A 13,113-nucleotide genomic window follows, 5' to 3' on the forward strand; every position below is an offset into this window, starting at 1 on the left:
ACTCTTAGCCCGCCAGCTTTTACCATACCAGCTGGTGGACTCTGAGGCTTTCCACCAATTTGTAGCAATTGGGACACCGCAGTGGAAGGTACCCAGCCGCAATTTTTTTTCACAGAAGGGAATACCACACCTGTACCAGCATGTGCAGAGCCAAATCACCGCATCTCTGTCATTTAGTGTTGGGGCAAAGGTCCATATGACTACTGACACATGGTCCTCCAAGCATGGTCAGGGCAGGTATGTCACCTACACTGCCCACTGGGTGAACCTGGTGATGGCTGGGAAGCAGGGAATGCGTGGTTCAACAACAGTGGAGTTGGTGTCACCGCCACGGGTTGCATGCGGGTCTGCCACCACCTCTACTCCTCCTTTGCTCTCTAACTCGTCTTCTAACTCGTCTTCTAACTCGTCTTCTAACTCGTCTTCTAACTTGGCTTCTTCCTCGGCTTCTTCCTCCTCTGCTGCTGTGTCCTCCTCCACACCTGTGCACCCCCAGCTCCACATAGGCTATTCGACGTGCCAGGTACGCCGTTGTCATGCTGTCTTGGGCATGACGTGCCTGGAAAGTAGAAACCATACCGGATCTGTACTCCTGTCATCTCTGCACTCACAGGCCGATCGGTGGCTGACCCCACACCAACTGAAAATTGGAAAAGTGGTGTGTGACAACGGAAGCAATCTGTTGGCAGCACTGAGACTGGGCAATTTAACACATGTGCCCTGCATGGCACATGTTTTAAATTTGATAGTCCAACGGTTTGTCTCGAAGTACCCAGGATTGCAGGACATTCTCAGGCAGTCCAGGAAGGTGTCTGGCCATTTCAGACGTTCCTACACAGCCATGGCACGCCTTGCTGACATTCAGCGGCGGCACAACTTGCCAGTCAGGCGTTTAATTTGCGACAGCCAGACTCGCTGGAATTCCACGCTAATGATGTTTGAACGTCTGCTGCAACAACAAAGAGCCATCAATGAATACCTATTTGAACTGGGTGGTAGGACTGGATCTGCAGAGCTGGGGATTTTTTTCCCCCATTACTGGGTGCTTATGCGCGACGCCTGCAGGCTGATGCGCCCTTTTGACGAGGTCACAAATATGGTTAGTCGCACTGAAGGCACCATCAGCGACCTAATACCCTTTGCTTTTTTTCTTGAGCGTGCCGTGCGACGAGTGACAGATGACGCTGTAGACCAGCGTGACCAAGAGCCCGATTTCTGGGCGGAATCACCAGAACGTTCCCAGGCACCTGCTGCAACGCAGGGAGAGGTGTCAGAAGCGGAGTCAGAGGAGGAAGGTGGCTTTGTGGAGGCAGAAGACCAACAGGAGCAGGCTTCCCAGGGGGCTTGTGGTCACCTTTTGTGGAGCCCTGGTCTTGTACGTGGCTGGGGGGAGGAGACGGTGGTGGATGAGGACGTAGTCCTTGATAACGAGGAAGGGGAGATGGATACCTCTGCATCCAACCTTGTGAGAATGGGGTCTTTCATGCTGTCATGCCTGTTGAAGGACCCCCGTATCAAGAGGCTTAAGGAGAAGGACCTGTACTGGGTGGCAACGCTACTAGACCCTCGTTACAAGCATAAAGTGGCAGAAATGTTACCAACGTACCACAAGTCCGAAAGGATGCTGCATTTCCAAACCAGCCTGCAAAACATGTTGTACAATTCTTTTAAGGGTGATGTCACTCCACATTCCAGGGGCAGAGGTGCCGGTAATCCTCCCACGAGCACACCTGCAAGGACAATGCACTTTGGACACTCTGTAACGTCAGACATGCAAAGTTTTTTCAGTCCAAGGCAGCGCCAGGACCCTTCTGGATCCACCCTCAGAGAACGCCTCGACCGGCAGGTAGCGGACTACCTGGCATTAACTGCAGATATTGACACTTTGAGGAGCGATGAACCCCTGGACTACTGGGTGCGCAGGCTTGATCTGTGGCCAGAGCTGTCACAATTTGCCATAAATCTGTTGTCTTGCCCTGCCTCAAGTGTCCTCTCAGAAAGGACCTTTAGTGCAGCAGGAGGGATTGTAACTGAGAAGAGAACTCGCCTAGGTCACAAAAGTGTTGATTACCTGACCTTTATTAAAATGAATGAGGCATGGATCTCGGAGGGTTACTGCACGCCGGAAGACTTGTTCTGACTGCCCATGCAGCTGTCCTTCTCTGCACGCCGCTTGACACCACACACAGCTGTCCTTTAGCGTCCTCCTCCACCACCGTACAAACTAGGGTGCAAATCCTACTGGCTTAATTGTAAGCCAAACTTTTTGGACAGGTAAATCCTGAATTTTTCTCTCTTCTACTCTTCTGTGCTTGTCACCCTATCTGAGTTCTTTGAAAGGGTTTGGCTGGGGCATGGTTATGATACCATCTAGCTTTGATGTTTTTAATGTCTTCTGTGCTTGTTGTCACCCTATATGAGTTCTTTGAAAGGGTTTGGCTGGGGCATGGTTATGATACCATCTAGCTTTGATGTTTTTAATGTCTTCTGTGCTTGTTGTCACCCTATCTGAGTTCTTTGAAAGGGTTTGGCTGGGGCATGGTTATGATACCATCTAGCTTTGATGTTTTTAATGTCTTCTGTGCTTGTTGTCACCCTATATGAGTTCTTTGAAAGGGTTTGGCTGGGGCATGGTTATGATACCATCTAGCTTTGATGTTTTTAATGTCTTCTGTGCTTGTTGTCACCCTATATGAGTTCTTTGAAAGGGTTTGGCTGGGGCATGGTTATGATACCATCTAGCTTTGATGTTTTTAATGTCTTCTGTGCTTGTTGTCACCCTATATGAGTTCTTTGAAAGGGTTTGGCTGGGGCATGGTTATGATACCATCTAGCTTTGATGTTTTTAATGTCTTCTGTGCTTGTTGTCACCCTATATGAGTTCTTTGAAAGGGTTTGGCTGGGGCATGGTTATGATACCATCTAGCTTTGATGTTTTTAATGTCTTCTGTGCTTGTTGTCACCCTATATGAGTTCTTTGAAAGGGTTTGCCTGGGGCATGGTTATGATACCATCTATCTAAGATATTTTTTCTGTCCTCTGTGCTTCAGTGGCTGCAACAAAAAAACCATAATTTTTTAGGAATGTACACATTCCTGATTTTTCAGGGTTCTGCAACTGCGGCAAAATCGTATCTTTTATGGTCACCACAGGTGATCGAAAAGGTAGGACAAACCTGGGCCCACACTGCAGAATCAGTGTTTTTTGGTTCACGTTACTGTACATTGAATTACCTCTGCCTGACCATGCACGTGCGCACAAGCACGGTGACTGCTAAACACACCACTACAGAAATATTCCCACCGACGGGACAAACGTCCTGGAGGTGACAAGCAACTAGTAAAAACTAATATTCGCACACTTGACAGTATCATTAAAGCTTTTTGCGTTTTTTTTCGTTGCAGTAAACGCGGCGTTTTGTCTTTGCGTGTGAACCGGCCGTAACCTTTACACGACTTGATTGGAATGTAGATGCCGGACTTTTTAAAGCAGTTTATTACATAAGTTTAGGAATGTAGTGTGTTTTCTCCCCTTAACAGCACAAAACGCAACGCTGTGTCAACAACGTATTTTTCAGAGAAATTTTTGCCCTTGATGCCCCTCCTGCATGCCACTGTCCAGGTCATGGCACCCTTTAAACAACTTTAAAATCAGTTTTCTGGCCAGAGATGGCTTTTCTAGGTTTTAAAGTTCGCCTTCCCATTGAAGTCTATGGGGTTCGCAAAGTTCGCGAACGTTCGCACTTTCCGACGAAAGTTCGCGAACGGGTTCGCGAACATTTTTTTTTAGGTTCGCTACATCCCTAATCACTAGGTCCAAAATAGTAGGTTCTTGAACTGCCTAAAATAAAAAGTTATTATTTAGCATATTTACAAACCTACTTGCATTTTCTGACTTGGCCACCCCAGTACTTCAGTCTATGTCCAGATAATTAAGTCTACCATAATAACAAGTTGACCTAGTTGTGAAGCCTCCTCCATTTGCACTAGTAGCTGGGCCTCATCCTTCAGCGAGATACAATAGGCAGGCTTATACATCACTGGGATAATAACTTTAGAATTGTAGGTCTATTTCTTGTTCACATATATGGCAAACATGGTAAATGTCACAGAGATTGGCACATTTTGATGTATAGATTTAGGGGAAGTATGGTGGCAATTTGGTAATCACTGCAGACTTGCAGTCCTGGTATCAATTATGTTCAATTCTAGCCAGGGCACCACCTGCAAGGAGTTTGTATGTCCCGCCCACTGATACTGCAGATTGCCTATCAAACACCTAAAACTTAAAGGCAGGTAAATTGACTTCCAATGGAAATTAAAATAGTCTGTGTAATTGATGAACATTCTATGTAAAGTATTAAAGAATACAGTTATATCAGTACTACACAAAACATAAAAAGTATTTTATTTACATTTTTTATAAGCATCACAAAAAAGAGAAATATTGTAATTCTTATTTTAAAAAAACATAAAACCATAACACACACAGTCAGACCATGCACATTTTATTATAATCCTTAAAGATTTCTATAATTATTTCACAGAAAATGGTTACAAGGAGAGTGTGTTTTTTATAGAACCAATCACAGCCATTTACTCACTGAGATAATACATAATGCAGGGTAGCACTTTAGGTAAAGTAATAGAATATAGGTGTCAGTAAGAGTAGAGAAACAGCTGTCACAGCACAACAACAAAAGAAACAATAAAAGACAAAAGATCTGTACATTTTACTTACTGGTCAAAAATACAGGTTCCAGGTTGAGCAGATGCAGACAGCAGCAATACAGGGCATATATAAAGGCTGCCTCTTCTCTCCTTTAGTGGCACTGACACTGCGATCCATTCACAATGGGAAAGGTAAGTCAGAACCATGAAAATGTCCTGATAATCCTGTTGGTTTCTAATTACTATATAACATAAATGTTCTGAAACCATTAAAGGTGCAAATGATAGAACTGCACCCATTTATATTAAACAGAAACCTACAGAAATCATATTTTCATAGTGATGTAGGATCGAGTTCCCATTGCTTTGTTTTATAGATCTGAACAATATTTACATTTTTAAATATCTATACATAACTACATCTTGTAAAATTGGGGTTCCAGCTCCAACGTGAAGGGAGTATATAAAATTTTCAATTCTCCTTAAAGTAACATTGAACAATCCAATAAAGGATTAAAAAAAACACTAGGGGATTATGTATTAAAGACACAAAGTTTGCCCAGGAGCAGTTACCCAAAGCAACCAATCAGCAGGAAGAATTTACTGATTTAACTTTGACCAGTCAAAAGATAAAGGATAGCTTACAAAATCCTTCTGCTAACATTCAAAGCCCTTCACTCCTCTGCTCCTCACTACATTTCTTCACTGGTCTCCCTGCATGTTCCTGGTCGTCTCCTCCGCTCCTCCATCTTTTTGCACCATCCACACCCACTGTGCTCTCTTGTACGTTATATATGATACGTTATGTAAAAATACATTTTAATTAGAATGTTTTTTTTAAGATCTTTTTCTATGAGGAAAGGAACTTCCAAGGCCGCCACTATGAGTGCGGCTCAGACTGTTCTGACCTGTCCTCATACTTCAATCGCTGCAACTCCATCAGGGTAGAGGGTGGTAACTGGATCCTCTATGAGCACCCCAGTTACAGGGGACACCAGTATTACCTCTGGCAAGGAGAATACCCAGACTTTCAGAGATGGATGGGCTTCAATGACTCCATCAGATCCTGTCGCTTTCTTCCCAATGTAAGTGTTTTCAAAGCTTTCCTAACTTTAACCTCTTTTTCCAGTTCGAGTATTGTAATAGTAGATAAGAATATTTTACTTAAAGAGCTAGTAAAATAAAAGAGAACAAGACTGATTAATGAAAAGATTTCATGTTTCCAAATATGTGACTTTGTTCATTTTTTATTTTTTTGTTCATTTTTTATTTATTTTCCATGTATTTATTTAAAGCACCATGGCCAGTACAAAATGAGAATCTACGAAAGAGGAGACTACCAAGGGCAGATGATGGAGTTCTTTGATGACTGCCCCAATACTTATGATCGATTCCGTTTCCATGACATTCACTCCTGCAATGTGTTTGATGGCCACTGGATGTTCTATGAGGAACCCAACTACAGGGGACGTCAGTACTACCTGAGACCTGGACAATACAGGAGATACAGTGACTGGGGAGCCTCAAGTGCCAGAATTGGTTCATTCAGAAGAGTTTATCACAGATTTTAAATCATTCTGAAACATTGCACACTAACTATGTTTATCTTTTAATAAAAGTGATAAATCCCTTACTCTTGTTTACTCTTTTTTTTGGGGAATTGTCATTTGTACATGTAGTGCAGTTTTGGTCTCCAGAACAACAAAAATAAACAGAAAACTCAACAGAGTGTACAGAAGGGGATTAATGTTAAAGTAGCGAATGGGTGTGAGTTATTTATATGTATAGACTGATCAAGCTGAGTTTATAGACAGTGAAGAGTTTTCAGGGAAACTGTCATTTTCAAAATGGTAGTTTTCAGAAAGTAATGGTGGGTAATAGCGTGTTATAATGCATAAACATGTATAATATTGCTTAAAATATGGCATTGCATGAAAAATAATGACAATAAAATTGCTTTTTAAGTCAGACAAGTGGTCTTTTTGTGAATCGATCATTAATTCTAAAAATATAAGAAGTGATACTAATTTTAAAGCATGCTAAAAATAACACTTGCTTTTGTGAATCAGCCAAATTGACTCTTATATACCACATGCATTAGAGTCAATGGGTATTTTATGCTGCATTTTTTCTTGCACCAAATTCAGTCAATGGTTGTTATTTCTAACTTTTTCCCTATCAAACAAAATATATTTTTTTTTGTGAAGATACAAACCATGTGGTGGAAATCTGCAAAAAGTTGCAAATCTGTATCAGGCAAAATAATTTCACTCACCCCTAGTTACACACTCGAAACCAGGGGGACCTTAGGGGCTACACACCACGGCACATGGCACATTATTATCATTTATGGAATTTGATTGGTTTCAAGTGTAGCCCACTTTTGCAGATTCAGTGCTGCTACTGTGTTCTTTGGCGCTAACAGGAGCCCTGAGCCCCGCTTACTATGGGGGACAGGTATGTTTATGCTGTTTGGCGTGCCTCCACCCAGGGGTTATGTTGTGGGACTATAACTCCCACCCTGGGACCTTGATATAACTCTGTGCAATGCAGGGGATCCACACAACTCCCGGCACCTTGCCCCTCCCTGGGGTAGTAGCTTACCAGCGGGTAGGTGATCCCAGTGCAGGAATGAGCCAGATACACATGATTGTGATGAAATAGATGAATGCTGTTTATTTGGGTAGGACCTCTCCAGGAGCGGCATACAAATCACATGGCAGGGCATATACTCCTTACTTCTCATTGAGAACCTTTTCCTGTTGGGTAACCCATGGTACTCACGGCACATGCTCCCCTCTAGGTGGTCTCCCTGGTACTCTCGGTAGCAGACACTCTATCATAGAGTTCCCCCCGATACTCACGCTCGGCAGACCTACCACAGGGACCTACATCGGTACTCCCGCTAGGCACCCTCAGATCTGGACTCCTGGACTAGCGGTGACTTGATCCACCTACCTAGCCACTTATTGCCCTGCACTCCAGCAGATGCTGGGGGTCTAAATCCCTCTACCACTCCTGGAGGGGCAATATCCACCCATTCTAACTTGGTGTCCTACATGGCACTCCTAGAGTGTCCTACTACTAGAAACTGCTATCTATTAACTGGGCCTGGGAGCTCCTCTACCCAGGCCTAAGATGTCTGCCAGCACATGGCTGCAACCCTTTATATAGGCCTATGCACCACCCTGTGGCCATAACCCAAACTGCGGGGATACTCCCCATTAACTATAGATATACCAGACTACACCCAGTGTACCTTAACCATTACCCTCCCGGGGCCTGTCTTAGGGGTTTACATCCTGTGGGGCCTATTTTGTCAAACCCCTACACAAGAAAATGCTAATTTTGTTACGTACCTATGTTGCACTTACTCTTCCATGATGTTTCTATTGTGTTTTTCTGGTAAGTCTTTCACTCTAGCACCATCTCGAATTCTAAAGGTAGGATTTAACAGTTAAAAAATGTTTTCTGGACATCCTGAGACAAAATGTGAAAACTTGCTGCCTACTCTCAGACTGATTAAACATATGATACTGATTCCCTGCCTCAAGGCACTGCATTATTTTCCAGATGATTAGACTCTGACATTTTATAAATGCAAATGGACCAAAGTTTATTGTTGCATCTGTTGCACACAGTGATACCTTTCTTAACTACACCCTCTAATAGTAACCCTGAGCTTTGAATTTTAATGTATAATCTATGGGCATTTTATTGTATTGCCTCTTTCTATGACATTTTATATTTTCCTAAACTCAACTTTAAAGGGTTTGATCACATCTGTCTTGTTTGCCATAACTACTCTGATCTCTAGAACTCTATCCAATACTGTAGATCTCTGCTTAGAGATCTGTAAAATGTAATGTCCACATTCTTGTCTACTCTAAGTGCCCATTTCTATACAACTGTTTTCCCTGCTTTCTTTAATGTCTTCCTCTAGACCAGTGCTGTCCAACTGGCAGCCTGCGACCCCCCTCTGTGTGGCCCCCCCACCTGTCTGGCTGCTTTGATGGCTTAGATGCTTTGTATTAATTGCTTAGATGCTTTGTATAAGCTTTAAATGGTATCAGTACTGAGATTAAACTGCCCCCCTGCATGGTTCTCACCTTAGATTCAGGATGTAATCCCCCTGTATTGTTTAAAAATGTAATTCTCTGTGTTGTTCACACCTTTTAATCCCTGCATTGTTCACCCCCTGCAGTGTTCACACCTCAGGCTCAGGCTGTAATCACCCCCATTGTTCTCCTGTTCACTGCTTAGACATTGTATGCACTGCCTGGCCTATGCTGCCTGTGTGTATGGCACACACAGGTAGGGTAGGTAGAGTATGGCACACACAGGCATGGTAGGACAGGCAGAGTATGGCACACAGGCATGGTAGGGCAGGCAGAGTATGGCAACACAGGCAGCATAGGGCAGGCAGAATATAGCACTTACAGGCAGCATATGGCAGGCATAGTGCTGCCTGTGTGTGCCATACTCTGCCTGCCCTATGCTGCCTGTGTGTGCCATACTCTGCCTGCCCTGTGCTGCCTGTGGGGGAGGTGAACCTGGCAGGGGTTTGTTCTGGGAGTTTGTTAGTAGTTGGAAATAGCCAATAAATGGTCCCTAAGGTGTGTAATTATGTGCTGGGGGTTGCTGTGCTATCCACAGGTGAGGAGGACATATGGATTTAAGGGTGTGTCTTATGACATAATATAATTCTTTCATATATGAATAACGGTTGATATCCGCGCAGTGAGGATTAAGCATTTGGGTTTTTGCTGCACTACCACCATTGTGATAAAATGGATGTGGTTTGAAGTGGGTATGGTTTAAAAAGGGGAGTGGTCAAAACTGGCTCCCATTAGCGGCCCTCCACCACATATGCTAGAGAAATTCCGGCCCTCGGCACCGCAGAAGTTGAACAGCACTGCTCTAGACCCATCACTATGTTTATATTCAGATCATATACTAACAGTATCATTGCTAAAATGCAAATGCACTTTTTTTCAGCAGTAAAATAAAACATTGGTTGCCATATATGCTTTACACATTATTTGTATTCAAAAGTAAACACATTCCTTTAAATGTTACAAAGAAAAAGATATTTCTATAAAATGCTATGGGTTATTTGTTGGAATGATGGCTCAAAGGAAAGTATTTAGATATGGGCTCCTATTCCTATGAAGTTGAAACATAGAAGAGAGGCACATCAGACATGAAACTAATAGAATACTACTCCCTCCGTACAAGGTTATTAAACACTCTTTTTACAGAGTATTGTCTGGGTTGTATCTTGTTTACCACCCATAGTTATGCATCCTAAAATATGACCCATATGTGAATTTGATATCAGTCCTGCAGATGCCATGTGAGTAAACTCTCAATAAATCTAATCTTAAATTTCTATTTTACACTGCATTATAAAGGGCAGATTTCTGTGTTACATTTGTTCTTATGTCAAAGTTACAGGCATTATTTTGGACTACATAAATCCAAATAGGACCTAGGTGATTTTGACAAGTCTAACTGCAGTAAAACCATTTTGTGGTGAAGGTGGGGCCTTATGAAATTTCAACAGATAAGATCATTTAAATTTATAAAGAGTGATAACATTTTTGAAATTCAGAACATTCAGCTCATATTAAAGTGCAGTGTGCAAATTTATCTCTGTGTTAATCTTGACCCACAACAACTAATAATTAACAATATTAACTGGAAATAAAAACACTGCTTTATAACTTGTAATGGACATATCCAGAAGTACAAAAGCCCTGTGAGTATGAACTTACCACCCAAAGATAGTTCTGTATCTACAAGAAAGGTATCACTGGCCAACCCTATATTCAAGTGCAGAATGTTTGGATTCACATTGACATATGAACTCTTATGAGTTTCTACTGTATGTCCTGCCCACTGATTCTACATACAGGCCGGTAAATTGACTTCTAATAGAAATGAAAGTAGTCTGTGTAATTGATGAACATTTTATGTGAAGTATTGAGGAATACAGTTATATCAGTACAACACAATACATTTATTCACAAACAAGTTATTATAAGCATCACACAATAGGGAAATGTTTTTAAGAAGTATTACTTTAAAAACATAAAACCATAACACACACTCAGTCAGACCATAAACATTTTATTATAATCCTTAAAGATTTCTACATTTAATAGGAAATAGTTCCAAGGAGAGTATGTTTTCTATAGAACCAATCACAGCCATTTACTCACTGAGATAATGCATAATGCAGGGTAGCACTTTAAGTAAAGCAATGGAATATAGGTGTCAGAAAGAGTAGAGAAACAGCTGTCACAGTGCAATAATAAAAGAAACAAAAGAAGACAAAAGATCTGTACATTTTACTTACTAGTCAAAAATACAGGTTCCAGGTTGAGCAGATGCAGACAGCAGCAATACAGGGCATATATAAAGGCTGCCTCTTCTCTCCTTTAGTGGCACTGACACTGCGATCCATTCACAATGGGAAAGGTAAGTCAGAACTATGAAAATGTCCTGATAATCCTGTAGGTTTCTAATTACTATATAACATTCATATTCTTAAAACCTTTAAAGGTGCAAATGATAGAACTATGCCCATTTATATTAAACAGAGACCTACAGAAATAATATTTTCATAGTGATGTAGAATTGAGTTCCCATTGCTTTCATTTATAGATCAGAACAATATTTACATTTTAAAATATCTATACATAACTACATCTTTTAAAATTGGGGTCCCATTCCAATATAAAGGGAGTATATACCATTTTTAAAAAGATGGTTTTTCTTTAATTTTCCTTAAAGTGATACTGACACAAAGCTACTTTTCAATATATTCATACAAATTTACCTATAGGTCATGCTGATGGTTTTTTGCTGACAGATTTGCTTTTGTAATTGTTACTTGAAGTTCCTAAACCTGACTGTTGTTGACAACCTAACTGTCCCTTCCCAACCTCTCAGTTATAGCTTCTAATGCTAATGGACTACCACTGCACAAATGTGCCAGCCCCCTCATATAGAAATATGGGAGATCAGATAGGGAATCTAAAAGCATTGGGCAAATACTTTTATGGCACAAAAGTTCTTGCAAAGACAATGTTATGATAGATGTAAAAAAAAAGACTTAATTTCTGGTGTCAGTATCTCTCTAAAGGAACATTGAACAAACCAGTTAAAAAAAACACTAGGTAATTATGCATTAAAAAACACTAATTTTGCACAGGAGCAGTTACCCATAGCAACCAATCAGCAGGAAGAATTTACTGATCACCTGTTTATAGAATAAACATCTTATTGGTTGCTATGGGTGACTACTCCTAGGCAAATTACATTCCATTTATTGCATATGGGGGTTGATATTCTTATATTATGCTGATTCATAAAAAACGTTCCTAAAGCAAATTAGAAATGTCTGTTTACAAGTTTTGTCCTCTTACTGTTCTCTTAGTTGCATTTATGTTTTACATTCTGTTGTACAACATTGAGTAGTATGCTGGCACATTATAAACACAGGTAAATAATATAGTAATTACACTTTTCATTTCCAGATAGGTAAAAAGGTTTTAAATTAGAATTTTTTTTTAGATCTTCTTCTACGAGGAAAGGAACTTCCAAGGCCGCCACTATGAGTGTGGCTCAGACTGTTCTGACCTGTCCTCATACTTCAATCGCTGCAACTCCATCAGGGTAGAGGGTGGTAACTGGATCCTCTATGAGCACCCCAGTTACAGGGGACACCAGTATTACCTCTGGCAAGGAGAATACCCAGACTTTCAGAGATGGATGGGCTTCAATGACTCCATCAGGTCCTGTCGCTTTATTCCCAATGTAAGTGTTTTCAAAGCTTTCCTAACTTTAACCTCTTTTTCCAGTTTGAGTGTAGAAATAGTAGAAAAGAACATTGTACTTAAAGAGCTAGTAAAATAAAAGAGAACAAGACTGATTAATGAAAAAATTTCATGTTTCCGAGTTTGTGGCTTGTTCATTTATTTTTCATGTATTTATTTAAAGCACCATGGCCAATACAAAATGAGAATCTATGAAAGAGGAGACTACCAAGGGCAGATGATGGAGTTCTTTGATGACTGCCCCAATACTTATGATCGATTCCGTTTCCATGACATTCACTCCTGCAATGTGTTTGATGGCCACTGGATGTTCTATGAGGAACCCAACTACAGGGGACGTCAGTACTACCTGAGACCTGGACAATACAGGAGATACAGTGACTGGGGAGCCTCAAGTGCCAGAATTGGATCATTCAGAAGAGTTTATCACAGATTTTAAATAATTCTGAAACATTTCACACTAACTATGTTTATCTTCTAATAAAAGTGATAAATCCCTTACTCATTTTTTTTTGTAATTGTCATTTGTACATGTAGTGCAGTTTTGGTCTCCAGAACAACAAAAAGAAACAGAAATCTCAAGAGTGTACAGAAGGGTA

At 41.1% G+C, this 13,113-nt stretch overlaps 2 protein-coding genes across 2 annotated transcripts; both read left to right on the top strand.

Annotated features, from left to right (window-relative positions):
* The first annotated feature begins 4,853 nt into the window (after positions 1-4,853).
* Positions 4,854-6,306, top strand: crygdl.27 (crystallin gamma D like gene 27). The gene is made up of 3 exons (XM_031905076.1): positions 4,854-4,862; positions 5,498-5,755; positions 5,966-6,306. Exons 1-3 carry the CDS (start codon positions 4,854-4,856, stop codon positions 6,239-6,241), a joined length of 543 nt encoding a protein of 180 aa, XP_031760936.1. The 3' UTR covers positions 6,242-6,306.
* A 4,838-nt stretch (positions 6,307-11,144) lies between these two features.
* Positions 11,145-13,019, top strand: LOC116406474 (gamma-crystallin-1-like). The gene is made up of 3 exons (XM_031905695.1): positions 11,145-11,153; positions 12,252-12,494; positions 12,678-13,019. Exons 1-3 carry the CDS (start codon positions 11,145-11,147, stop codon positions 12,951-12,953), a joined length of 528 nt encoding a protein of 175 aa, XP_031761555.1. The 3' UTR covers positions 12,954-13,019.
* Positions 13,020-13,113: the final 94 nt, after the last annotated feature.

The sequence above is a fragment of the Xenopus tropicalis genome, chromosome 1, assembly GCF_000004195.4.
Source record: "Xenopus tropicalis strain Nigerian chromosome 1, UCB_Xtro_10.0, whole genome shotgun sequence".
Taxonomy (NCBI): Eukaryota; Metazoa; Chordata; class Amphibia; order Anura; family Pipidae; genus Xenopus; species Xenopus tropicalis.